The sequence below is a fragment of the Sitophilus oryzae genome, unplaced genomic scaffold (assembly GCF_002938485.1).
Source record: "Sitophilus oryzae breed Bouriz unplaced genomic scaffold, Soryzae_2.0 scaffold_1494_pilon_pilon, whole genome shotgun sequence".
Classification (NCBI taxonomy): domain Eukaryota; kingdom Metazoa; phylum Arthropoda; class Insecta; order Coleoptera; family Curculionidae; genus Sitophilus; species Sitophilus oryzae.
The window spans coordinates 1283195-1310099 of record NW_022146163.1 but is presented as its reverse complement, the minus strand read 5'-3'; the positions used below and the strand labels follow the sequence as shown (position 1 = coordinate 1310099).

General features: G+C 34.0%; 1 protein-coding gene across 1 annotated transcript; it reads right to left on the bottom strand.

Moving 5' to 3' along the window:
• Window positions 1–919: 919 nt before the first annotated feature.
• LOC115877480 (protein Daple-like) lies at window positions 920–26905 on the bottom strand. Its single transcript, XM_030893651.1, has 9 exons — window positions 26553–26905; window positions 24587–24745; window positions 19891–20541; window positions 16340–16516; window positions 13778–13891; window positions 9586–10368; window positions 8684–8962; window positions 6529–7039; window positions 920–1153 (listed from the first exon to the last, which is right to left on the bottom strand). The coding sequence occupies exons 1-9, from the start codon at window positions 26736–26738 to the stop codon at window positions 921–923; spliced, it is 3093 nt and encodes a 1030-aa protein (XP_030749511.1). The 5' UTR covers window positions 26739–26905; the 3' UTR covers window position 920.

Genomic DNA, 26905 nt, shown 5'->3' with positions numbered 1-26905 from the left:
GAAGATAGGAACAAAGTGTCGCTAATATGGATACCGGGACATGTGGGCTTAGAGGGAAATGAACGTGCTGATTCCCTCGCCAAAACTGGTGCAGGCTCACCTCCATTCGTGGGCCCAGAACCGACACTTTAGCGTACCAAAAAATCTCGCAAGAGTTTCGGGACTGGTATAACAGTCCCGGAATGGAACATGCCAAGACAATCCTAGCAGAGCCATCCAAACGTAGAACATATGAACTCCTAAAGGCTGGTATAGGAACGGAGCGTGTACGCTCACTGCAGTATACACGGGCCACTACCGGCTGATGTCACACCTACAGAGGATGGGACTGGTGGAAGACGCCGAATGCCGACTCTGTATGGAAGATGACGAAACAATGAAGCACGTTATGTGTACCTGCCCCGCTGGAAGCAGGACCAGGTTTGAGGTGTTTGGCAAACCCACGCTAGACCTATCAGACCTAGAAGACATATCACCCTCGGACATAACGACCTATGTTAAAATCCTGGATCTTGAGGGTGAATTTTAATGCTCTTTTGCAATACACTGCAATACAAATAGTCGCGAAATAGTCACGAACAACAGATTAGTATGACTGATTGCAACTAGTTCAATTCGAATCGATTGTGTGCGGCTACTACTCTACGTGATCGGCACAGATAACAGAGGTATTATGTTATCTGTAGTTACTGAGGTTGCAAAATAATTACAAGGCTTAACCAGTTTGCATCTTTTATCACAAAACTGTCGCATCGTATGCGGTGGGCCTTAGAGTTTCCAAGATCCCAAATGAACACTATACATTATGTGTAGTGTCCATGACACTATAGGTATATCTTGGGTATAATCTATCTGTTAGCATAATGATAAAAATGTATTGCAGAAAAAAAACAAGCGAGCAAATGAAACAGGTAAATGTGTTATGATTTTTTATTTGAATCCAATGGTTGACCTACAGTAATTTCACGTCGTGAATCTTGCTCAAATTTTTCGTTCATCGCCTGTTCATTAATGAGTTCTTTTTGACAAGTGCACGCGCTTCTGCGAATACCCAAAGTTTGGATCTGTCTGACCGACATTTCCAATTTTTGCTTCTCCCTTTGAAGCTCCTCTAACTCTTCTCTGAGTTTCTTGCAATCGTCATCGCTCGAAGCTCGAAAATATAAAATACGCATTAGTACGGTTTACATGCATCCGTCATGCGTCGTCTGTCGTTGATTTTATACAATCTTATTGGTATTATACAGGGTGTCCCAGGCTGAGCGTGCATTAGAAGTTTCTAAAGAACTACAATATCTAGATCGGAGATTTTTTGCACATCATTGTTTTACAACAAGATCTATCGATTAAAAATATTCTCAACATGGCGGCACTTCCGGAAATACCGGAAGTTAAATACCGAACCAAACCCACTTTTTTATTTCACTAGTGAAAAGACTTTTCAATTCGTTAATTTTTGACTATATGTTCCTATACCTAAAATAAATCGTTTTTAAGTTATTTAAAATTTAGTTTTAAAGCGTATATTTTTAATGTTATTTTAATGTTAGAGACTTTAAGTGTGTAATAAAAAATGGGGGTCCCCATTTAAAATAAGAAAGTTGCTGTCAACTTCCGGTATTTTCAAAAGTGCCGTCATATTGAAAATATTTTTAATGGATAGATCTCATTGTAAAACAATGATGTGCAAAAAATCTCCGATCTAGATTTGTAGTTCACTAGAAACTTCTAATACACGGTCAGTCTGGGACACCCTGTATTTTAAAAATGACAGTTCACAACTTAAACACGAATGGAGTGACGGAACGACGGACGACGAATGACGGATGCTTATAAACTCACCTTTACAGAAATAGTCGTTTAAAGAACATACTTAATATTGATTATAGTTTGGAGGGAATAGTAGGGGAGTCCAAGCGGAGATTTTAGGGATTTACTCAAGTTCGGCAGAATAAGGGGAAAAACCATAAACCCTTTTATGTACCCCCACCATATATGAACCATGATACAGGGACGTGGGTATATGGCAGTCGTTCAGTAGTAAAAGAATGATCATTAGACAAACTCGAGAGCGTCAGATTAAGGCAAGATGAATTAATGGCTTGCAGCACAAAGGAAATGGAAGATTCACAAATTTGCCAAAAAAACATCACCTGGTCATTCTCGAGCGTGGTTATTTTGAAGGAAATCATTCAATAATTACGGGAATAATACAATTTTCCCGATTCATACAAACCAAAGTAGCTAAAATCACCAATAAAGTGATGTGCTGAGAAGTATGTTTTAAAAAATCTTGACTTTTAGTAGCGCCCAAATCGTCATGTCCATATCGGCACATGCACTATTAATATCTGAAACGCCCAAGTATTTATTTGTGACTTTTGATTTTTGATTTGTGATTTTTGAAAACTTGTACATGCTCCCCCCTACTAGTAAAAAAAACATACATCATAATATAATCTATTTTTCTTTTTTTAGCATCTAATTTTCACAATAAAATCCACATAATGCTCGAGTAAATTCCCATTTAGCATCTTCTCTACTAGTATCAATTCAGCATTCCTGATATATATACAGGGTGTCCCAGAGTGAGCGTACTGCAATATCTAAATCGGAGATTTTTTGCATATCATCATTGCTTTAAAACGAGATCTATCGATTAAAAATATTTTTAATATGGCGGCACTTCCGGAAATACCGGAAGTTGACAGCAACTTTCTTATTTTAAATGGCATATAAAAATGACATAATAAAAAAACTGCATGTCAAAAATATGTGTATAGCCTAAACGTCAAATTTAGTGATTACCACAGCCTCTGTGCCATAAAGAGAACTATCTATTTCAAAAGTGAAATTGTCCGAATGTCATATAATAATGACCGCAGCTGTCATGGAATTGAGCAATTAAAAAATTATCATAAATCATTTTTTTTCAAATAGAAACCCACTTTTTTATTTCACTAGTAAAAAGGCAATTCAATTCGTTACTTTTTGACTATACATGTTCCTATACCTAAAATAAATTGTTTTTAAGTTATTTAAGATTTAGTTTTAAAGCTTATATTTTTCTTGATTTTAACCAATAGCATATGACTACGCCAAGTGATGTAAAACAATAGATCTGGCCATGTCATATTGTGACACTTTGTTCAAAAAGCTTAAGTTGATATGAACTTTTTGTTTTATTTTTGCAAGTTCTATCGTCTATTAAATTTTCCCGATTAACATCTGAGACACCCTATATATATATATATATATATATATATATATATATATATATATATATATATATATATATATATATATATATATATATATATATATATATATATATATATATATATATATATATATATATATATATATATATATATATATATATATATATATATTGATCTACAACTTCGAAACCTGCTATTTCTGTTGTAATCGTGGGTTCTCGATCGATAATCATTAATTTTGTCTTTTCTTTATTTAGTTTTAACCCATATCTTTTGCTGACAACCTCTAATTTATGCATAATGGATTTTAATTCATTAGCGGAGGATGCGAGTATAAGTGTATCATCTGCGTACCTTAAATTTGTTATTTGTTTACCGCCTATAGTGATACCGCCGTTGTAGTCTTCCATAACTTCCCTCATTATAGATTCGCCACATATATTGAAGAGTAAGGGAGATAAAGGGAGAGGTATATGAAGAAATACACCTCAAAATATCTTTATCTTAAAACAGTCAGATTTAGATATATCTATATTAGATCCTACTTTTCTTATGAACTGTTTTTAGTAAACTGGTTAAAAATATACGTTATTAAAAAAACTTTTCCGAAACGTTTAGGTCGAACAGAATATACTATAATCTAACTCTGGTCGAAACGCTGAAACTTTATGAAGAAAATCAACGCCCTCTAATGACCGGATATTCAATGGAACTCCTGTCATTTACCAATTTTGGCAGAAACCAGAGCATCAGGCCGGATATAGAGTATGATATTGCCACACCACCACCAAGCGGCAGCCAGTTAGAATTCTTCTTTGTGTAAAAATATCAAATTAACTTAACACTAGCCAGTATGATATATCTGAAAATTATTTTTAAAAGTGTTAATTACGAGACTAACAATTTAAATTATTTTATTGAAATTTTTGAAATTAATAAAAAATGCATTGACTAGAGTAGAAAGTCGCCAGTAAAGAATAGTAGTACTACCATACGAACGAAAAAAGAAACGGCGTTACAGAAGGCTGTGGAATGGCAATCGATGATAATTTTGGCAAGGTCAAGCCCTAGACGTCATTTACCTGTACCCTTCTTTATTTTTTAATGGCGCTTCCTGCCAGTTGCCCGTAAGAAGGGTGTAATTTATTTCTATATTGAGTAAAAATGATTTTTAAATGGTGTAGTTTAAAATTGGAGAAAAAATTTTGGAAATAGATTTGTTTGTTTGGAAACGTTTTACGGCAATTTTTAGTAAATGACGTCGTCTTTTACGTCGTTTTTTTTTTCATCATACCGTTACATATGATCGAAGTTGAATTAACTATTAATTCGTAATAAGTTCGTAAATTAAATATGTTTTAATAATTTATTATTATTTTTTCTGATTAGGTGTCTTCATTAGAACAAGTGATGTAAAGGGAAATATTACCGCGGGAATATTACGGGTAATTTTGGTAATATTATGTAATATTACCGCAAGATCAGTAACATTGGAAATATTTCTTTTTCCCGCTCTATTCTTTTCCTTTTTTGGTGTGACAAGATGGGGCTGCTTTGTTTCGTGTCTAAAAAGCATTTTAGAGACTAAACACTCATTAAAAAGTTTAGCAGTTGTTAATAGCCCAGATATGTTCTTTGAACAAACACATCGTCACACAACGTCATCGATGAGTATATCTAAAACGCAGTGTGTAGCTTTTGGTAACAGAGTATAGAATACGTTTGCACTTAAATATAAAACTGATTTATTACAACTAAGAACGTTTCTCTGCTTGGTGTTGTCATTGACATCAGATTGGATTGGAAAGCGCACGTTGAGAGTGTTGTAAAGACATGGCTTTGCTTTGAGGATTGTCTCGGAGAAGGTAGGCGAATAATCTGCATTGACAGCGTATTATGCTTTTGTGAAATCTAAAATGAGATATGGCTTGGTAATTTGGAGAAATTGTACTGATATAGGTAGAATCTTTCTGCTACAAAAAAGATGTATTCGAAGTAATAAGTTATTAAGTTAATTAATTAAGTTATATTAAATTCGAGTATTAAAGTTATCGATCATTTTCAAGCCAACTTTGCACTATTTTTTTTTTTGATCATATATAGGTATATTAGTATTAGTATATTAATATATGCGGTAATAAGTGGTTGTTATTAATAATATCAACTATTAGATATCACTAAAGAGCGAAAATACGAGATATATTTTTATAAATACGTTTTAAACTTTTAAGGCAGGCAGTATCTATAATACAGGAAATTCAAATAATTCGTTTCCTGACAGATGGAAATAAATTACCTGACTGTTTGACACATAATGTCAAAGGAAGCTAGATAAAATCAAGAAAATTATACGTTTTCAAACTAAATCTCAAATAACTTAAAACCGATTTATTTTAGGTATACTCAAAAAGTAACGAATTGGAAAACCTTTGCACTAGTGAAATAAAAAAGTGGGTTTCCAATTGAAAAAAATAATTTATGATAGTTTTTTAATCGCTCAATTCCATGATAGCTGCAGCCATTATTATATGACATTTGAACAACGAATTTAAGTATGTAATAAAAAATAGGGGCACCCATTTCAAATAAGAAAGTTTCTGTCAACTTCCGGTATTTCCGGAAGTGCCGCCATATTGAAAATATTTTTAATCGATAGATCTCGTTGTGAAACAATGATGTGCAAAAAATCTCCGATCTAGATATTGTGGTTCTCTAGAAACTTCTAATGTACGCTCAGCCTGGGACTCCCTATATAAAATAATATACAGGATGACCCGAATTGCAATATGAAAACTTATTATACAGGGTGTCCCAATATTCCGTGGACATAGAACTACTACGTATTTGTGGAATCAAAATAAGTTCAGTGGACGCAATTTACCTCTATACAAAAGTGCTTTGTTTGTCCGCTAGAGGGCATCAAGCTTAAAAAAACACATTTTTTAAAATGTTCTAAAATCTACTGGCTTCTATCAAAGCCTTGACACTGTATGAAGAGTTATAAGTGGTGATTAATTTCCTCTACAACTTATTCTAATTGAAAAATACGTAGTAATTCTATGTTCTACGGAATATCGGGACACCCTGTATATTCTAAACGTTGTTTGTTTCTAAAAATCGTTTTAATACTACGCCCTCTTTAGACATTACTCTGCTAACTGTATTTTTTCAGTAATTCTAAAACTTGATCATATTAGTGAACATCCAAACAAATGGCTTCTACTTTTGGACAATTTATTTAATGTTAAATTAATAGCACTACGATTGCATGTAACATATACTTTATATGACTAGCTTTTAAAGCTACCTTCCATTTTACACAGGCACTCGTGCACTCCGGGAGCGTACTTCCCTTTGGGAAGCTTGCCCTTCACGCCGTGATCCCACTCCTTGTACTGTTTGCCCAGCTCCTGCACGATCCGCTTCACCGCGCACTCCGACTGCTTCAGCATCTTCTTCATGTGATCGTCTCCGCTGGTGCACGCGATTTTGTTCGCGATCTCTTGCAGCCTCTTGTTCTCGTTAGTCGCCATCGCCAGCTCCTTCTTCATTTGCTCCAGCGTTTTGATTTCTTCTTTGTTCAACTTTTTACTCGCGTCTATGGTGCCCGTTTTGCATTTTAATTCGTCCTCTAGGCACCTAATGTGACATTCTTTTTGGAGAATGGTGTGCTCGGCGCGATGGAGCTGCTTTTCTAGTTCTTTTATTTTAAGCGAGGTTTGTTGGGCTTGAATCAGTTGTTCTTGGGAAGCCGCTATCATTTTATCCTTTGCCTCGATATCTTTTTTCATCGTATCGATCATGGTGTTCATTTGGCCCTAAAATAATATGCAATTACAAATGAGGGGCTTAGAATAAAAGGGGTACAAGTGACTTTTTGTTCTAAATGGACTGAAGTACAGATTTAGACACTTTAGGTACCAATTTATTTAGTATAAAAGGAAATTAAGTAAATTCTATATTCTACTCTACTCAGTACCACTGTAGAATATACTTAATTCCATTTTATACTAAATAAATCTGTACCTAAATTTTCTAAATCTGCATTGAGGAAAAAGTCACTTGTAACCCTAAGCGCCTCAAATGTACTACGTAGTAATTTACTTCAAGATAATTTTGATTTTATTACTTATTCAACTACAGTCTATTTTACAAATTTCGAGTTTTTCCGAATTTCTGAACTTTTTTCGAACCTCAAAATTAGTCGAATAAATTAGTTGTTTCAATTAGCGTAGAAGTTTGTTACTCTAATTTCAATGTGAGAAACGTCAAAATTAATGATAGTAATTTTCAATTAGTAGAAAAAGTTAACAAACATTTAACATTTTCCGCTAATTAAGCTTGATTTTCATGCACCCATTATCTGCTGATGTAATGGTCCGACGACGCTCTGATTGGTCATAGCGTTTTCGCGCCACTTTTTTTCATCAGTAATCTTTTTACTCCAGCTCATCAACGGAGAAAGATCGTACGATAACGGACGTTTTGACAAATTTAATCTAACCTTAATAAAAAATATAATAGTACAAGAGCTAGCAACGTTGGGAAAACGAGAATTTTAAATAAGCTGGCTATATCTTTTGCTATCCTCTCCTGACCAAAAAGTGTGGGTCGTCTGGCTGCCGGTAGACTACTGCGGTTCAATATTGCGCATCACATCTGTACAGGGTATTCCATTTCGTGTGTTTTATGGGATTTCTCGTTTATGAGTAGAGATACAACGAGGGGTAAACCGCTGACGAATTTTTTTTTACACTAATACCAAAGTAATACCAAAAATAATGCCAAAAATGCCAACTAATGCCACGAATAATATCAAGTAGGTAATGCCAACATCTTGTACACCAAAATACACCAGCGGTTTACCCCTCGAGATACAATAGTACGATTTTCACATTATTCTGCATATGTTTGTCCTAGCCTCCTAGTTCCTGAAATACAAGGAGAATTTGTGATGCGCAGTAGTGAAGAGATGTTGAATACAGATATGATGGGCAGTAGTAAACGCAACGTCTACCAGCAGCCAGACGGTCCGCACTCTGTTCAGAAGAGCATAACAAAAGATATATTAAAATACCAACTTTCTTAAAATTATCTCTTGAAAACGTTGCTAGCTCTGAGACTATATGTAATACAGCAAAATCGTTATGGCAATGAAAATATAAAATGACCCATTCATAAGTAAATCGTACATTCGATGAACGGATGCGTAAAAATGCAATAAATTTAAAAAAAATGCGTAATTTTCTAACCAATTGAAGTCTTTAAATTCAACCAATAAAATTAATATCGTATAATCGTATCGTCGGATAACGGATGCATGAAAGTCAAGCTTAACACTAACAGAACTAAAGATATTAAAAAAATAACTGACCGGATTGCAATTCTTGCACTGTACCTCTTTAGGATATTTCATAATGATTCGCCTTATTATTAATTTCATTTGGATCTTTAACACTTACATCTTTGCTGCTCTTATTCTTCGTTATACTGTCCACCTGTATCACCAGACTCCTAATTTCGTTCTCCTGTTCGCAGATGCAAGCCTCCAAATCTTCCACTTGTCTCTGCAGTTGGTCTCTTTCTCGACCTATCGTGCGGGCCTCATCCACCTGAGCCTTCAACATCTCGCATCGGCACTCCATTTCTAGAACCTCCTCGTACTTTTGCTTGTACATGTCCCTTTCCGCCTTGATGTTGTCGAATATTTTCATTTTGTTCATCATGTCTTCGTATTGGTTCTAAAATCAGAATGTAATGGGTATTTTTGAAAAGTGGTTCACCTCTATAATTTTTTATTTATTTAGATAAAATACCGAAATTTGATATGTTAGTATATGACATAAATCGGGATTGATTGACGTACTCAATTACTTTCGGTCACTTCCTGTTTCACCGGAAATGACTATAAATTTTGATTTTTAAATAATACCATTAGAGTGCCATGGCTGTGTTAAAACCATTAATTTTTAATCTAGGATCTTTGGAAAAATAAATTTGATCGTCTAATGTATTTCGTGTCTTTTCCTGGCCGGTTAAAAGATGCCCCAATCCTATTTTTAATCTTAATACATCTGTTGTAGAGGGGACAGGGTATTTTTTCAATTGGAATAAGGATGACTCATCAGCATAATTGGAAAAAAACATTTAAAAAAAACGAATAATTTGGTCGTTACATTAATGGCCATGGCACTCTAGAACTGAAATTTAAAACACAATTTAAAAGGCGTTAAGAAGCTCTTAACTCACTCAAAATGCGTGAATTAAGAGCTTCTTACCTCACTGTCGTAGATATAAAGTTTTATAAGTACGTATTTGATGACGTACACGACAACTTTTATTGATTTTTCTATAGCAAACATACCTGTACATCGCTTAATTCATTAAGCTTGATCTGCAACCTATCCCTCTCCAATCTCATCATCTCCGCCTCCGTTACCTTCGCTTTCTGATTATCCATCTCCTTCTTCATACTCTCTATCCTCTTAGCCATGGCGTCCCTCTCCGACATGACGTTTTGCAGTTCCCTCTCCAAATTGTCCGCCACCGATCTCGATTTCTTCAAATCCACCCCTGACGACCGATCACCTTTGGACATATTCCTCAATTCGCGCTCCAGTTCATCCACTCTTTCCGCCTTCTGTTTATACTTCATCAATTCTGACTCCACCTCTTTCAAGCTCTTCACCTTCTGACTCATCTTGTCTCGTTCTTCCAGAACCGTATCCAACATATCCGATCTGTTCTTCAATAGTTCCAAGTCTTCGGGGACGTTTTCGTACTGCATCAGTTGCTTTTCCAGTAGCTGAACTTTATTGGCTAGGGCGTCCCTTTCTTCAGTTAGGGCTTCTAAGTGATCTAATTTTTCCTTTAGGGTGTCCATTTTTTCTTGTTGTATCAAATCAGGTTCGCTGTCTTTTAGAGCGACTCTGCTACCCAGCTCTACCTTAAGTTTTTCGTTTTCAGTTTCCACTTCCTTAAGTTTGCTGCAGTACCGCTTAAGAATTTCAACTTCTCGCTTGATGATCTGGGCTTCCTCCTCAGGAGACGGGTTTCCGCTTCGCATGATCTTGATCTCTGCTTCTAAAGCTTCGATTTCTTGCTGACAAGATGCCGGAAGTGATGGGTTGGTGACCGTTTGTAATTTCTAATCAAGTAAACAAAAAGGAAAGAATTATTTTATGAATGAAACTAGTAAAGGAAAGCTAGATTCGGTTACTGCTGCATGTTCCTAGTTTAACAAAATCCTTCAGCAAGACTGAACATGCAGCAGTAACGCCTATCTAACTTTCCCCGATATCTCAATAATACAAGACGTCAAAGTATCGATTTTTATTCGCAATCGCAAAGTCTGCTACAATCACAGAGTTGTCTACAATCGCAAAGAGAAAATTTCGATCTGTTCAGCCCGCTAGTTCCAGTTAAACATATTAAGAAGCGCTGGAATAAAGAAATTTGAATAATTTAAAAATGCCAATTTAAAAATTTAAATATGATGATTTTCTGAAAACTTTGCCATAATATAGTCATTGGGGATCCAAAAAGGGGCCTGCTTGAAAAAAAGTCCGGAAGTTTTGAAACTTTGCAGGTTTATAGGTTTTGGGTTCCCTAACTAAAATCCATAAAATGCACATTTCCAGACTTGCCGCCGGCGCCGCCATCTTGCCAAGATGGCGCCCGAAATCGGTATTTTGTAAATATCTCGAAAACTATGCGTTTTTCGTAAAAATTTGAAGAGAGAAAAATTAAAGAGAATAAAATTTCCTATAAAAAATGTTCTATGAAAATTTTCGCGAAAGTCATCCGTTTAGGCACAAAATCCGTGGAAATTTTACAATTTGGCGTGAAGTATGATATACATATGTATAGTCGATTTTCTGAAATCAAATGTCAATTAGGGTTCACTAAAACTAGTTTTAGTTTAGTTTCTTCAATATTGTCATAAAACAGTGGCGTATCATTAAATCGCTCATCAATTTATGAATAATTAATTGTCGTGCTGGACAGCATTCATTGCGAACTTACCACCAGGTTCAGCATTGGTCTGGTTGTACCAAAGATGCCGAAGAATGGGGTTGGAAGAAAACAAAAACAGACATCATTCCAGTCACAACGTTGACAGATCCAGCTCCAAAATCCCTATTGGCATTTTTATCCTGTAAATGCAAAACTGTGATAAATCGTGCGGATGCAGAAAAGCTGGATTAAAATTTTCAATGATTTGTGCATACTGCAATGGGAAATATCCCTGTGACAATGTCACTGAAGTGTCACTCGAAGAATTCGATGAAGAAGAGTTGGACTTGCCTGTAGATATCCCTCTGGCGGCTGAAGATGAAGAGTTGGACGAATTGAGAGACCACTCTGATGAGCCCAGCACAGCAGACATGATCGACTTTACATCAATGAGCCAGGTCAGTCGGGCTCATTGATAAGTTAAGCAGATAAGTTAAAGTTTTTAATGTACCTAGTGGAATAGGCCTCCGGGAAGACCACGTTAAAATAAACGCGCCATGTACTTTATCTCTTGGGTGGTGTGGAAACAAGTACACATTTTCAATAATTAATATTAATTATTCATAAATTAATGAGCGAATTAATGATACGCCATTGTTTCATGACAAAATTGAAGAAACTAAACTAAAACTAGGTTTAGTGAACCCTAATCGACATTTGATTTCGGAAAATCGACTCTACGTAATATATCATATTTTACGCAAAATTGTAAAATTTCCAGGGATTTTGTGCCTAAACGGTTGATTTTAGCGAAAATTTTCATAGAACTTTTTTTATAGAAAATTTTATTCTCTTTAATGTTGCTCTCCTTAAATTTTTGCGAAAAACGCATAGTTTTCGAGATATTTACAAAATGCCGATTTTGGGCGCCATCTTGGCATTATGGCGGCGCCGGCGGCAAGTCTGGGAATGTGCATTTTATGGATTTTAGTTAGAGACCCCAAAACCTATAAACTTGCAAAGTTGCAAAACTTCCGGACTTTTTTCCAAGCAAAAATCCCCAATAACTGAACTATAAAGAGCGCCACAGGATTATGACAAGAATCTAGCACTCGTCAATTTTTTTGTGTCAATGCAATTCGGGTTAACAAATATTCAATGCAATGTTTTTTCACATAAAATATACAGGGCGATCCGAACTGTATTCCGGAAACTTCGGCAGCTTATTCTGTAGATAAAAATAAATAAAAAAAGTTCGTATATATGTATGTCCTAAATTGATTAATTTCGGAGATACAGGGTGTAGAAGTTTCATTTTTATTTCAATTTTTTCTGAAGTAACTTCAATATTTGGATGAATATTGGTGTCTCGGAGTTTTTTGACGTTCGAAACTTCATATGGATATAAATATGGCTCCTATTTGTAGGAGGTGCCACCTACATGTGTTTTAACTCTTTTGAAGAATAATAACTTTTCGTCCGTACCTATATAAAAGAACTGAGTGGAAAAATATACATTTCCGTGATTTTTTACGTAAAAAATGTCTCCTAGTAAAAATCGCTACGAGCAACCGTTCTCAAGATATTTAAAATGGAAGTAGTCAATACATGTCATTATTGACAAAAATAAACATGTTGACTAGATAGTTATTTGACTGAGATCATAAATTTGAAAACTTTTTATTTTTTTAAATTAATCAAAATTTTTCTTCGAAATAAAGATGATAAAACAGTTTCTGTTGAACTTTTGACACACAATCATTTCAAATTTATGATTTCAGTCTAATAATTATTTAGTCGACATGTTTAATTTATGTCAATGATGACAGGTACTGATAATTTAGATTCCAAATATCTCAAGAACCATTACCCGTAGCGATTTTAACCAAGAGACATTTTTTAACGTAAAAAACATCGTAAATGTATATTTTTTTACTCAGAAGTTTTATAGAGGTACGAAAAGTTATTACTCTTCAAACCAGTATACAAATATGTAAGTGGCGCCCTGTACAGGTAGGAGTCATATTGATATCAAAATAAAATTTTTCATGGCAAAAAACTCCCAGATACCAATTTTCATCGAAATATTGACGTTACTTCAGATATTATTTGGAAAAAATCGAAATAAAAATGAAACTTGTACACCCTGTATCTCCAAAACTAAGCATTTTAGGACATATATTTATTCGAACTTTTATACTTATTTTTATCTGCCGAATATGCTGCCAAAGTTCCCGAAATGTAATTTGGACCACCCTGTATATTACGATATTATTATCAAATTGATTTGACAGTAATATTTCTGGATTATTGCCGCACATAGTTTTATTCTGTCTTTAATCCTGTGACACTATCCATATAAATTTGAACTACTATAATATCTAACCACAAAAATATAATTTTTCGTAATTACATAATATTATAATATAGAAAAAATATAGGAAACCATTTTCCTCGAATTAAAAAAAAATGATATAGGAAGTAAATATTTTAATGCCTGAGACAAACGTTATTCTCTTTGCTTAAAAACGATTATTATCCTTTATTAACTATTGATTATGAGCCTTATTTAGTACTATTTGACATGTTTATTAGCTTACTTTAAATTGATCCAACTCATTTAGGCATGCTTCGAGTTTCTTCTTCAAACCATCACGTTCGTTACTTAGCTGTTGTATTTTGGCTTTTTGTTCCTCACACAAGGCTTCAGCTGCCTAAAACCGACAAAGCTTAATATACCTTTATCATTTTTAGTTAGTACTAAAAGTGTTAAAATCAACGAGTTTTGGTGTGTAGGCTTGGTGCATTTCTGTTGATTTCAAAAAATTCAGACCGCAGCGCTGTATACGGCAGAAATCAGAAATGTTCGCTATGTTCACGCCGGCGCCGCGCCGTCTCGGTTACAGTTCATGTTGAAAGCTTTGTAATAATAATAACGTATTTTAGTTTTTTGCTAGTGCAGTTATTGAGACTGTAAAACATTCAGGTGCGATGTGTGATATAACGCTGTTTCGGGTAGTAAAAAATAAATGAAAAAGAACCCGAACTAAGCGTCATGTTGTGTTGTGACAATTTCAAATGCTAATAAAATTGCCGAAAAAATGTTAACGCGTAAAGGAGAGCGTAATTAGGGCGTTGTTGGGGCCAATAACATTCAATAACTCAATTTTTCCGGATATTCAACTCTCCCGAAACAACATTTTATAGTTTCATAGTTTCTCCCACCGATTTGATCAAAAGCAAAAATGGATTCTAGCAGTTCGACGAAACAAGTGAGTAAACAAAATGCTCGTTACATAATCAAAAAATTAAATAGACATATACAATGAGAATATTAATGGAATACTTTTTTTAATCAACTAAAGATTAAATGTCTTATGAACAACTAAAATTATAAGTATGTACGTTTAAATAATTTCGTTACAGCCGAAATAGCCCCAATTATGACCCGACTAGCAAAACCGGTGGGTAAAACTATGCTCGCTACTGTAGTTGAACTCATCTAAAAAGTGTTTTTAACTGAAATAATAAACTATAATACAAGTTAGACCTTCTGAAGATATCAAAATATTTTCTTTTTTTTTTTATTGTTGTCGATCCAATAATATATAATGTGTTCTTTTTTTATAAATTGGATTAGGATCGAAAGAAATCAACAGAAGTCCTTTGTTTTAAATTTGTCGACGTTTCGCAAAATTTATTTGCATCTTCAGGACACTACAAGTTAAGAGAGCAAAAATTACAATCAAATAAAAGTTTTTTCAAAAATTTAACAAACAACTTAAAATACATATCAGTGGAATTCCACACATATACAATTGGTAAAACTACCCTAATGTTAACAATTAAATAAAATATATGTATATGTTACTCACATTTAAATCTGGACTTTCTTAGTCATATCCATTAATACACGGATGGTATAGAGGGGAGTGGTATATATCCCTTTTTTCCTTTTAAAACACATAACACACTTACATAAAAAAAAACATATAACACAATTATGTATAGAGAAATATCACGAAAATCTTTTCCTTTCACAGACAAGCAGTGCAGATGTACCTACGTTGACCGTATACAGAGAGCAACTAATTCTAGTTGATAAAATACTAATATAATTTTTACCTGGAGATAAAGAACAGTTGAAAAAAGAAACATATAAAAATATTATTTGGATTTAAACCATTATTTTGAAGTTATATTATTTAATTTTTGAAAGAATATTAAAATATGCTGTACTCAGGTTTTCTACGTCTGTTCTTTTATTAACGCAATTTTTGTTTTTTTGGATTTCTATCATCTCTGCAAATAATCTTTTCTTATAATTAGATTGTGTTTGTAAAATAGTGGTATTGTCAAAATCGAAGTTATGGCCTGTCTCTATTTTGTGTTCTACTAATGCGGTAGGATTAGATTTCAAAAGAAAGTTCCTTTGATCATTTTTATGTTCATTCAATCTTTGTTTTAAATATCTACCGGTCTGCCCAACATAGCTTTTAGGACATTGAGTACAAGGAATGTTATATATTATATCCAGATTTAAATGTGAGTAACATATACATATATTTTATTTAATTGTTAACATTAGGGTAGTTTTACCAATTGTATATGTGTGGAATTCCACTGATATGTATTTTAAGTTGTTTGTTAAATTTTTGAAAAAACTTTTATTTGATTGTAATTTTTGCTCTCTTAACTTGTAGTGTCCTGAAGATGCAAATAAATTTTGCGAAACGTCGACAAATTTAAAACAAAGGACTTCTGTTGATTTCTTTCGATCCTAATCCAATTTATAAAAAAAGAACACATTATATTTTCTTTTTTATTTTTAGAATTTTCATAAATTATACTTCCTAACAGCGTTTCCAGATAGAGCAGAGCGTCCGCGACTTCGAGCAAGTACCATGAGCTTATATGAACAATTTCACATGGGTCGCGTATGCTCCGTCCGGATGAGCTATCTTGAAAAACATCCGCACCAAGCTTATTGTGAAAAATTAGTGATTTATTTGGCTATTGTAACACCAAAGGTTCCAACCTCAACTGTAAAGTCATGGAATGTATTAAACAACAAAAATCGCAACTTAATCCAGTGCATTATCGGTTTATTGATTTACCGGTTAAATGTCCTAAAGAGCGATAAAATATGACTATGTACTTACAGCCAATCTATCAGGATCCGCCAATGCCTCTTTATCATCGTTAGGATGTCCCGTCTCCACTGACTCGCTGGATGTTTTGTGCCGATTCTTCGCACGTGCTTTTATCGTTATTCGGCCAGGCTTTGCCGGATCATCCACTGGTTCAAAGTCAGACGGAAGATCTTTAATTTTGGATACCTAAAAATCAAGCTAAAAATCAAATACCTTTTGTAACTAACTAACTAACTTTTTAATCCTTCATATTGAACTCTAGCTAAACCGCTGCGCCGGGAGCTGTCATTTTTTAAATATGACCTAAACTTTTTTTTAAATGAAATATCCTATATACAGGGTTCGGCAATAGTGCGTCGGGCATCTGTAGCTCCTAGAATAAAAAACGATGTTCGATTTAAAATAACGAAGAAAAAATATTTTTTATTTTAGAAAGTTTGGCGTGGAAATTTTTAAACCTTTTTAAACTTATTTAAAAATATCTTAAGGTTATGTAGAGTGATCAGAAAGGAAGCCACAAAATGTAATAATATACAGGGTGTTCCATTTAAAAAAAAAACCATCCTGATCCACTCACACTTTTTTGAGTCACCCTGTAGAGGTTAAATTATTTTCCTGAAATACATCCTAACATACTTTAGGTTTAGGGAATGCAATCCCGCACCAAAATCTCAATCCCGCAAACCCGGGGGATTAAGGCAATCAATCCCGCGGATCCGCAAAATTGCGGGATTGTAAACAATAAATGCTCTTCTTTTCTCTCTCCGATTTTCGAATGAGGTTTGGAGCAGGTTTTAGACGCATCGATTGTGATTAAGATGCTATGTGGTTTTCGAAAATATATTTAACGAATTCTCGTATACAGAGTGTTTTATAATAGTATACAAATTTGGTCAAGAATTTTTTTTACCGAAAATTTGCAATTTTTGAAAAATCGAAATTTTAACTATGTACAACTAATCTGTATTGAAATTAGAAAAAACAATTTGGTGTTTTTTTTTAATTTTTTGTTTTAAGGAAAATAAGAGTTTTTTTCGAAAAATCAGCATTTATAGTCATACATTTGGTCCTAAATGGTACAAAAGGCATTGTACATTTTGCATAGGCCCACAATATACTGATATAGCGTGTATCTTAAACTAGCTGAACAGAAATTTGGACCGATGTATACAGGGTGTTCAAAAAATATATTTAATATTAAATAAACTTAGATTTTATTATAATTTATCTACTTATTTTATTAATAAAAGTATTATTCTGATGTTGAAGGTTTTTTTTTCAATTTGTGTTAGTTATCTGCTTTTAGATACACTCTATATCAATAATTTTTTGGCATATGCAGAATGTACAAAGCTTTTTGTACCATTTAGGACCATCGTATGACTAAAAATGCATATTTTTCGAAAAGACGTCGTATTTTCCTTAAAACATAAAAAAATAAAAAACCGATCAAATTGTTTTTTCTAATTTCAATTACAGATTAGTTCGCTAAATATATTTTCGAAAATCACATAGTATCTTAATCACAATAGATGCATCTAAAACCTGGTCCAAACCGCATCCCAAAATATTTTTTAGTTCAAGAGATATTCAACTTTAAATTTACCCTAAAATTTTGCTTGTCCCGATAATTATGTCCGGCAGTTTATTTGACGAAATTGTCCACTAGTAGTACTAGTTAAACGCTTTTCTTCACTTACGCTCGCCAGAAAGAAATCTAATAACTAACCTGTTTGTTTCACTTATTTTTAATGGCCAAGCCGTAAGGGGAATCCCCTGGTGTCGATCCCGCAGATCCCGCACGGTAAATCCCGCAAATTTGATCCCGCGGAATCACAGAGGGATCCCGCATTTGCGCGATCCAGCATTTGCGGGATTGCATTCCCTATTTAGGTTTGAACTTAAACAAAATTACTAAGTTTTTATTTTATTTTAGGAGCTGCAGATGCCCGACGCACTATTGCCCAACCCTGTATTTTTTTTAATTGTCATATCAAACCTGACATGTCTTCTAAAAATATAATATACTTTATATTTAATTTTATAAAGTAAGTAAAAACATTATTTTTAAGTTTTTACCATTAGGCCACCGACCGGTATAAATTAAATAATATAATAAGAAAATAAGAAAATAATATATAGGGCGTCTCATTTAAAAAAAAACACATAAGGTTGCAATTGGCCAAGTGTAACAGTAATCGACACTGTACCAGTGTTCGTCACTTTCTTCACGTTACATCACAGTTTTTGTGAAAAATTAAAAAATTTTATATAGCACCATAATAAATTAAAATGTATTTTACAGATTTGATATTATTTGATCGATTTCGCAACATGTGGATTTTTAATAGCTGTCATAAATCGTTTCTGCACATCAGTAAATGTACAAAATTAAGTTTAGTTATGCATATTTTTTTATTAAATAACCTGTATGGATATTAAACTTGCTGTATTTAGGAAGTTATACAAGATTTAAAGAATATGTTTAGTTTATTTTCCTGTGACGAACACTAGGTCTAATAAAAGTGGTGTTGTCCTTTATTTAGGAAGTTATACAAGATTTAAAGAATATGTTTAGTTTATTTTCCTGTGACGAATACTAGGTCTAATAAAAGTGATGTTGTCCTAATAATCACATAACGGCTCACATGACGGTTACTGGTACATGGAGGTAAAACTTATAACTGCGTATAGATTAATTAGTTTTGTTAGTCTAGACCTTATTTTTAATGGTGTTATTTTAAGCAGTAAGAATATACGTACCAGTCTCCGTCATACCATATTGTTTCGACATTTCAAAGAAAATATATGTTAATTAGAGATGACGAATACCGGGACATGGGGTGAAGATTTCTGGTATTATCAGATAATATGGTAAGAAAACTTAAATATTCCGCAGATAACACGCTTAAAACGATTGAACCTGTTAATAATGGTTTATCCATTAAGAACAACTTTGTGAGATAAGATGAAAATGGGACACCAATCCGTTTTAAGCCTACCAGAGGAAAACATCTTAATTGACAATATATGGATAATAGATAAATTTCATGCCTCTCATTATTTCTTTTCGGAACTTAAATAATTATTAAACCCTTCGAAAGGATAATTATTAAACCCTTCACCAAACGTAGTATGAACTTTTCTTAATGTGGCGAGGACGGGTACATTTACCGTAAGTTTGAATCATATTTCAAAAATGACAATTACCAGCAAAAATCTAGTTACGCCTCTGGATTCTACGTGAAAAACTCTACGCGACTCAGTTTTTACCTATCCGATAAGATAAGTAAATCAAGAAACGAAAGGGTTCGAAAAATGCAACATTTTCAAAATCACACTGTATATCAGTATCTAAGAGGGACAAAATATCTAAGTAGGACAAATACTAGTTTGCAGCATCTTTAGTTCACAAAAAAATAGCACAGTGATGTGAAACCTGCATCTTTGTATTTTTGTATCTCTACTCATAAAAGAAAAACCTCATAAAACACACGAAAATGGGACATCTTGCACATTTTTTACCCCTAAATATTTTTGATAAAAAAAATACATTTTACCATTTTATGGGGCGACTGACTTTTAAGTTTTATAGTCGGTTGGTCCTGCAAGAACTTGCCGAGTTTAGCTCTTTCTCTCTCTTGGCGTGTTTTCCCTGTACATTCTTCTTTCTCTAAACATTCCTCGGCGGCAAGCGGTGCTCCAGAACCTTGCATATAGTCACTGCCCTGCTTTGCCTTCATTTTAAGCGGTGCCACAACGGTTTGCATAAATTCTTCACTAACCGCACGCATTTTTTCGTCGTCGGCGGAGTCCGCTGGGACAGCTGAGTCCGCTCTGCCCGCTGGAACAGCTGAGCCCGCTGGGTCAGCTGAGTCCGCTCTGCCCGCTCTACCCGCTGAAACAGCCGAGCCCGCTCTGCCCGCTGGGGCAGCTGGGTCCGCTCTGCCCGCTCTACCCGCTGAAACAGCTGAGCCCGCTCTGCCCGCTGTGGCAGCTGAGTCCATTCTACACGCTGAGCCCGCTCTGCCCGCTGAAACAGCTGAGTCCATTCTGCACGCTTGGACAGCTGAGTCCGCTATGTCCGCTGAAACACCTGACTCCGCTCTGCCCGCTGGGACAGCTGAATCCGCTCCGTCCGCTGGGACAGCTGAGTCCCGAGATACTTCTCGCCCAGAATCTTCCAAGCATACTTTGGCCATCCGACTAGTCTAGAAAAGAAATAAAGATTTTACTTATTGATATACAGAGTGAGTCTTATATATATAATAAGTGCAAATATTTTCAAAGGTGGTAGATCTCGTTAAAAGAAACATATTTTCTCTTTCCCGCTTTTCAAATAAGTACAAAATAACCGAGTTATTTGACTTTGAAAATTTAAAAATATATACATTATTTTTTTCTTAAGTATTGAGAACCACCGGATCTTTTCTGAATTTTCTTTCTTGTAAATTTAATCCTATAGTTCATATCGAATAAACTTTTAGTCACGTGATTAAGCTTTACCGGCTCAGCGTTGCCCACTTTTACAAATTTTCTTTTGATCAAAATATTTTAGGAAATAAAAATAAATTAATTATAAATATACAGGGTGGTCCTAACTGTATTTCGGAATCGGCAGCATATTCTGCAGATAAAAATAAGTAAAAAAGTTTTATAAATGTATGTCCTAAAATGCTTAGTTTGGGTGTAGAAGTTTCATTTTTATTTCGATTTTTTTCAAATAATTTTTGAAGTAACGTCAATTTGAATGAAAATTGGTGTCTGGGAGTTTTTTCACCTGAGAAATTTGATTTTGATGTCAATACGACTCCTACTTGTAAGGGGCGCCCCCTACATATTTTTTAACTGGTTTGAAGAGTAATAACTTTTGGTCCGTACCTGTATAAAACTACTGTAAAAAAATATACATTTACGACGTTTATTACATAACAAAGGTCTCTTGGTAAAAATCGATACGAGTAATGGTTCTCGAGATATTTGGAATCGAATTTATAAATACCTGTTATCATTGACATAAATTAAACATGTTGACTAAATAGTTATTAGACTGAAAACATAAATTTGAAATATTTTTGTGCCAAATGTTAAAGAGAAACTATTTCATTTTTTCGAAAAAAAATTATGATCAATTTAAAAAAAAATAAAAAGTTCCCAAATTTATCATTTCAGTCGAATAACTAACTAAAAAATAAATGTTGAGTAGTCAACATTTATTTTTTTGTCAAAAATAACATGTATTGATTATTTCCATTCTAAATATCTTGTAAACGGTTGCTCGTAGCGATTTTTACCAATGCGATTTTTTATCCTGCATTTTTTCAGATGATATTATAATAAAATAACAACTATAGTCTATAAAATTAATAACTTTAAATTTTGACCGTTACCGTTTTTTACCAACATGGCAAATAAAAAATCCATCTATCAAAAAAATTACTGATATTCTTTAAATTGGTCGCGTTCATCAGGATAAGTTGATCAGTGAGCGATGTGCCATCGATTGGTTGTCCTGCTGAACGCGCTTTTTAGCATCCCTTAGACAAGGAACTCTCTTTCCTTGTCTAAGGTCTATAAATCATCAGTAATGCATATAGTCTAAGTCATAAGTAAAGCATATTAAATTGTTTTCATCCATTTTTGGCACAAATCGAGGGGATTAGTCAACCGAGAACAATAAACAAAATGGTTTGTTTTCGTTTTCCAAAACATTTTGTGACATTTGGCTTATGTGACGTTTAATCCATCATGCATCGGTAGCGTAGCGTATTTTAAATCTGATGGAAAAAATGGCGACTGATCCCAGAGCGCTCACAACTAATCGGCGCGTTCAGCAGAAAATTAGTGATCGCTGCGGTAGCGCTACGTCCTGATGAACGCGACCATTGAGTGCCTGAACGAATCAGATAGGTAACTCTTTTTACTTTCGTGAAATAGAAAAGGAAAATAATAAAACAAATGACAGTTCTTTCTCTTCTTGCAAAAATCAACACGAAATGTCATAAGTGTCAAAAGTAAAATGTCATCAGCTTTTGACATTTCTAAATATCAGACAACAAACAAAAATGCATGGCCGCAAGTTGCTAACCCAGGGGGGTGACAGTAAACCGGAAAATTGGAAACAGTTGTGGCGCGGTTCTACCCAGGCAGAAAGCATGGCCTTCTAGACTGTCCTAGACAAAAATCTGAATATTTCTATATGATTTCTGTCAATTTCTGCTACGGAACATTTTTATGCACGTCGGCGTCCTGTTCTTTTGTCTTTTGTCTGTGTGTCAGTGTGAGCCTCCGAGGCCTCTGGCAAGGTCGGGCGCCATTTTAATTTTTGCCGTTTAGATTTGATTGGAAGTTTGTTTCTGATATTTCGGCTGAAATTTATAAGTACAAAGATGTTTTTTGATATAAAGTTCCTTGTTAACACTTTAATAAAGTATATATGATATTAATTACATGAAGAAAATGATGAAATCGACGTTTCGGCGTGTAGCAGGTATGGGCCATATTATAGGTAAAAATAGGTAATATATTAACTGTTTTTATATTTTTTTAGCTTTAAACCCAAGGATCTTGGGATATTCTTTCAAGGATTTTTCCGTATCTCTACTTTAAAGACTGATCGGTGATTTTGAGCAATTGAAAGCAAGTTATACAAGGTAAATTATGATTATTGAACTATTATTAGCCTACGTTAAATTTCTACAAGATGAACAGAAATGCGTAATTACATATCACATAGGTACCTATTATGTATTTTCATAGCAATAATGCTATAAATCTATGTATGTAGATTATTTTTAAAATACAAATGAGGTATTAGATGTATATGTATCATATTTTTTATTCATTTTATTTTCATTCAAGTCCTGTTTGATTTAATTCACAAAAGTCTTATGTAGGTACCTATATTTATATTTTTTACATATTTTTTTTGATTCCAGGTTTTGTGTGGGTTCCGGTTGCCTTTTTCCTGCTTCCAGTTATTTATCCGTGAAGCTGTGAAAACATTTATTTATCTTCAAGTTTCTGTAAGTCAATGCACTGTTACTTTACTAATTCGCTTTAACACAGCATCTCTGATATTATTTAAATATTTAATATTGATACAGTAGTTTATTGGTTTATAGCTCTTTAATTGTGTTGATTTGCATATTTACATTGTTCTAAATTCCAAATAAATATTTTTGAGTAATTTTGTTGTATTATTTACTACTAGAAAGAGTAAAAAGTATATTACCCTCATTTAAACCTCCCTGAACAGCCCGCCATTGAGTGCCTGAACGAATCAGATAGGTAACTCTTTTTACTTTCGTGAAATAGAAAAGGAAAATAATAAAACAAATGACAGTTCTTTCTCTTCTTGCAAAAATCAACACGAAATGTCATAAGTGTCAAAAGTAAAATATCATCAGCTTTTGACATTTCTAAATATCAGACAATAAACAAAAATGCATGGCCGCAAGTTGCTAACCTAATAAAATTAACACTAGAAAAGCCCGCGGGAACTGTCAGATTCAAAGTTATTCGTTTCACAGACTATATATTAACTTTAAATGATAAATCTATTAAAAATATTGTGGGTGTAGATATTAGAAATGCATTATATTTTAAACGTTATTTATTTAAACCATATAGTATATGGAATGGGGATTAGCATATATTTATTTACATTAGTCATTTTAATCCTTTACGAATACTTATAAATTATTAAGGAATAAAAAAACGTGCTCCTATAAAATTAAGACACATTAGATTTTTCATAATATTCATAAATAAAGATTATGTTAAAAATACCCTATGATCGAGAAAATACGCGTATTTCTCATATAATTTTACAAAAAATAAAATGATGACAGCTTCATTTTATAGCCATTGCTGACGCCGTTTTTTTTCGATCGTATAGTGTATTGTATATAAAATTTAAGACATGACAGAAAAACTTTATATCAATAAATTGAAAAAAACTTATTTATTTATCTTATATTGTGTATAATCCTAAAAAAATATATCAACTAAAAACGCTTTATCACATCTATAATCAAAGTACATAATATAAAATGATGAAAAATCATAAAAAAAAGTGTAAAGATAATCATAATTTAACCCTTCATATAAAGTGGGATTTGCGACTCAATAATTTGCTGGTTTTTGTTTTACGTTGAGCCAATAATTAATTGTTAAATACATAGGTATTAAAATTGATAAAAAATAAATTTTTAAAAAATAAATATTAAATGTATATATTTTTCTATATCTTACCAAAGAACTCAGCTGTTTCCTATTTTCATCGTTTAAATCCAAACTGGATATGAAAGTCCACAGTTGTTTTAAACAACTTTTGAGCTGTGTTATGTCAGAGTTGGCCATTGCTAATAGGGCATTTATGATTACTTCTATGGGTATAACTTTTCCTATGTACTGAAACCAAAAAGTAATATCAATATTAAGAACTTCACAAACTTATACAGGACCATAAATACAACCGGGCATAAAATTAGAGTCACCTCCAAATTTGCGATTATTTTTGAAATTTTCGGGTTTTAGAGATTTTTACTAAGTATGGCATAGTTTACTCACATAATTCAATAAGTTTATCGTGATTTCGCTTGGATAAAAAAAGTTGTTATGGTTTTTTCAAAGTTTTGTTAAAAAAGGGTCCCTCTCCGAAATTCCTTAGTCCCATTATCAGCGTATTTCTGCATTCCATGTATGGTTCTAGAAGAAGGCCATGGACAGCGTGAAACTGCAAGAAACCTGGATGTGAGTCTTTCCAGTGTGCAACGAGTGTCTCAACGGTACGAAGAGACTGGTCTGCTCACCCGAAGACCTGGTTCGGGACGAAGAAGGAATACAACAGTTAGAGATGATCGCTTTCTCATAACTAATGCGTTAAGAAACCGAACGAGTACAGCAGTTTCCCTACGAAATCATTTGCAAGAAGTTAGAAATGTAAACATAAGTGAGTGGACAGTTAGGAGGCGACTTCACGCTGCTGGATTATCCTCTCGAACCATGGCTACCGGACCGCCCCTTTCCCGTGAACACCGAATTGCAAGATTGACTTTTGCACGAGGGCACTTGGCTTGGACAATAGAAGATTGGAGCCGCGTATTGTTCTCCGATGAGGCGCGATTTTGTCTAACAGGTTGAGACAGACGTGTGAGAGTATGGCCACGACAAGGCGAACGATTATAGTCGAACGACCTGCATTTGGAGGAGGCTCAGTTATGGCATGAGGAGGCATATCCTTTCAGGCTCGCACGGAGTTAGTGTTCATCTTGAATGGGACTTTGAATGCGCATAGGTACATCCTAGAAGACCATAGGTACATCCTAGAAGACCATGTTATGTAGGAAATCCTAGGAGACCATGTTATACCATTCCTGGGTTTTCTTGGGGAAAGCGCAACCTTTATGCAGGATAATGCACGGCCCCACACTGCTAGGATGACTTCTACGTATCTCGATGAGGTTCAAATCACAGGATTTGTTTGGCCACCGCCGTCCAGACTTGAATCCCATCGAGCATGTTTGGAATGAAATGAAGAACCAAACCCCCAGAAACTGTCAAGAGCTTTGTAATGTACTGGTGCAGGAATGGGAGAATCTTCCGCAGGGTGTAATCCAGAACCTTATCCAAAGCATGCCGCGTCGTCTACAAGCGGTTGTCACAGCTCGAGGAGGAAATACTCGGTATTGAAAATTGAAACCTTGAGATGTTTTTTCTTTAATTTATGAACTATGCATTATTTCAATAAACCGTTAACAAAACCGTAACAACTTTTTTTATTCAAGCGAAATCACGATAAAATCATTGAATTGTGTTAGTAAACAGTATAGTAGTATAGACTACGTCAGTGGTCACGGGACGCGAGAACAAGGTCATATAAAGTGGCAGAAAAAGAACAAAGGATTTGACAAGGAGTAAAGCTATTATTTTCCTGATACTATGACCAAACTAAACCAAAAAAGAAAAAAAAAACATTTTAATTAAATAAATTTCGTTATACACTAAAGTTTGGTGATTTGGTTAAATTTTAGTCAAGTAGTAAAAACTGTTTTTTTTTTCAAGCCAATAAGATGCCTACATTCCAAAAGCAGTACTGCTAGATAGTCTAGATATAGAATCTTGAGGATGACACTAGCCTGAAACAGTACCTATAATACTATACATGGCTGAACAATTTTATTTATTCTATATTTTAATATAATTATTATCTACCTACTTTTGAAATGTCCTTTGTGGCCAATTCTAAGATATGTTGTCTGCGATCTTCGACGATATCGCACCAATTTCGGACATCGGTCGACGAAGGATAGGTTTTCAGTCTCGATTCTGATCTTCTCCGTTCCGGCTGTACATCTTTCGCTTTCCTAAACATAAGAGCTTTCTTTTGGGTGTATGTCGTCATTTTGGATAATGGATACTTTGCGATAGACGACGTAAACAGATACTAAAAAGATTAAACCAAAGTTACATTTCTACAAAAAAATCTGGCGTTAAATTTGAAAAATTTTGAGTTCCTGTCGATTTATGACAGATGTTTCAAAATATATTTTTTCGGGCTCGTTCATTTGA

Bases quoted from the DNA above. Each gene is read 5' to 3' on its own strand.
- LOC115877480 (XM_030893651.1), bottom strand. From the start codon at position 26,738: ATGACGACATACACCCAAAAGAAAGCTCTTATGTTTAGGAAAGCGAAA. The intron at 13,892-16,339 runs GTAAGTACATAG...TGTCGGTTTTAG, and splicing joins CGGATCCTGATAGATTGGCT to GCAGCTGAAGCCTTGTGTGA. The intron at 10,369-13,777 runs GTAAGCTAATAA...TTACTTGATTAG, and splicing joins ATGAGTTGGATCAATTTAAA to AAATTACAAACGGTCACCAA.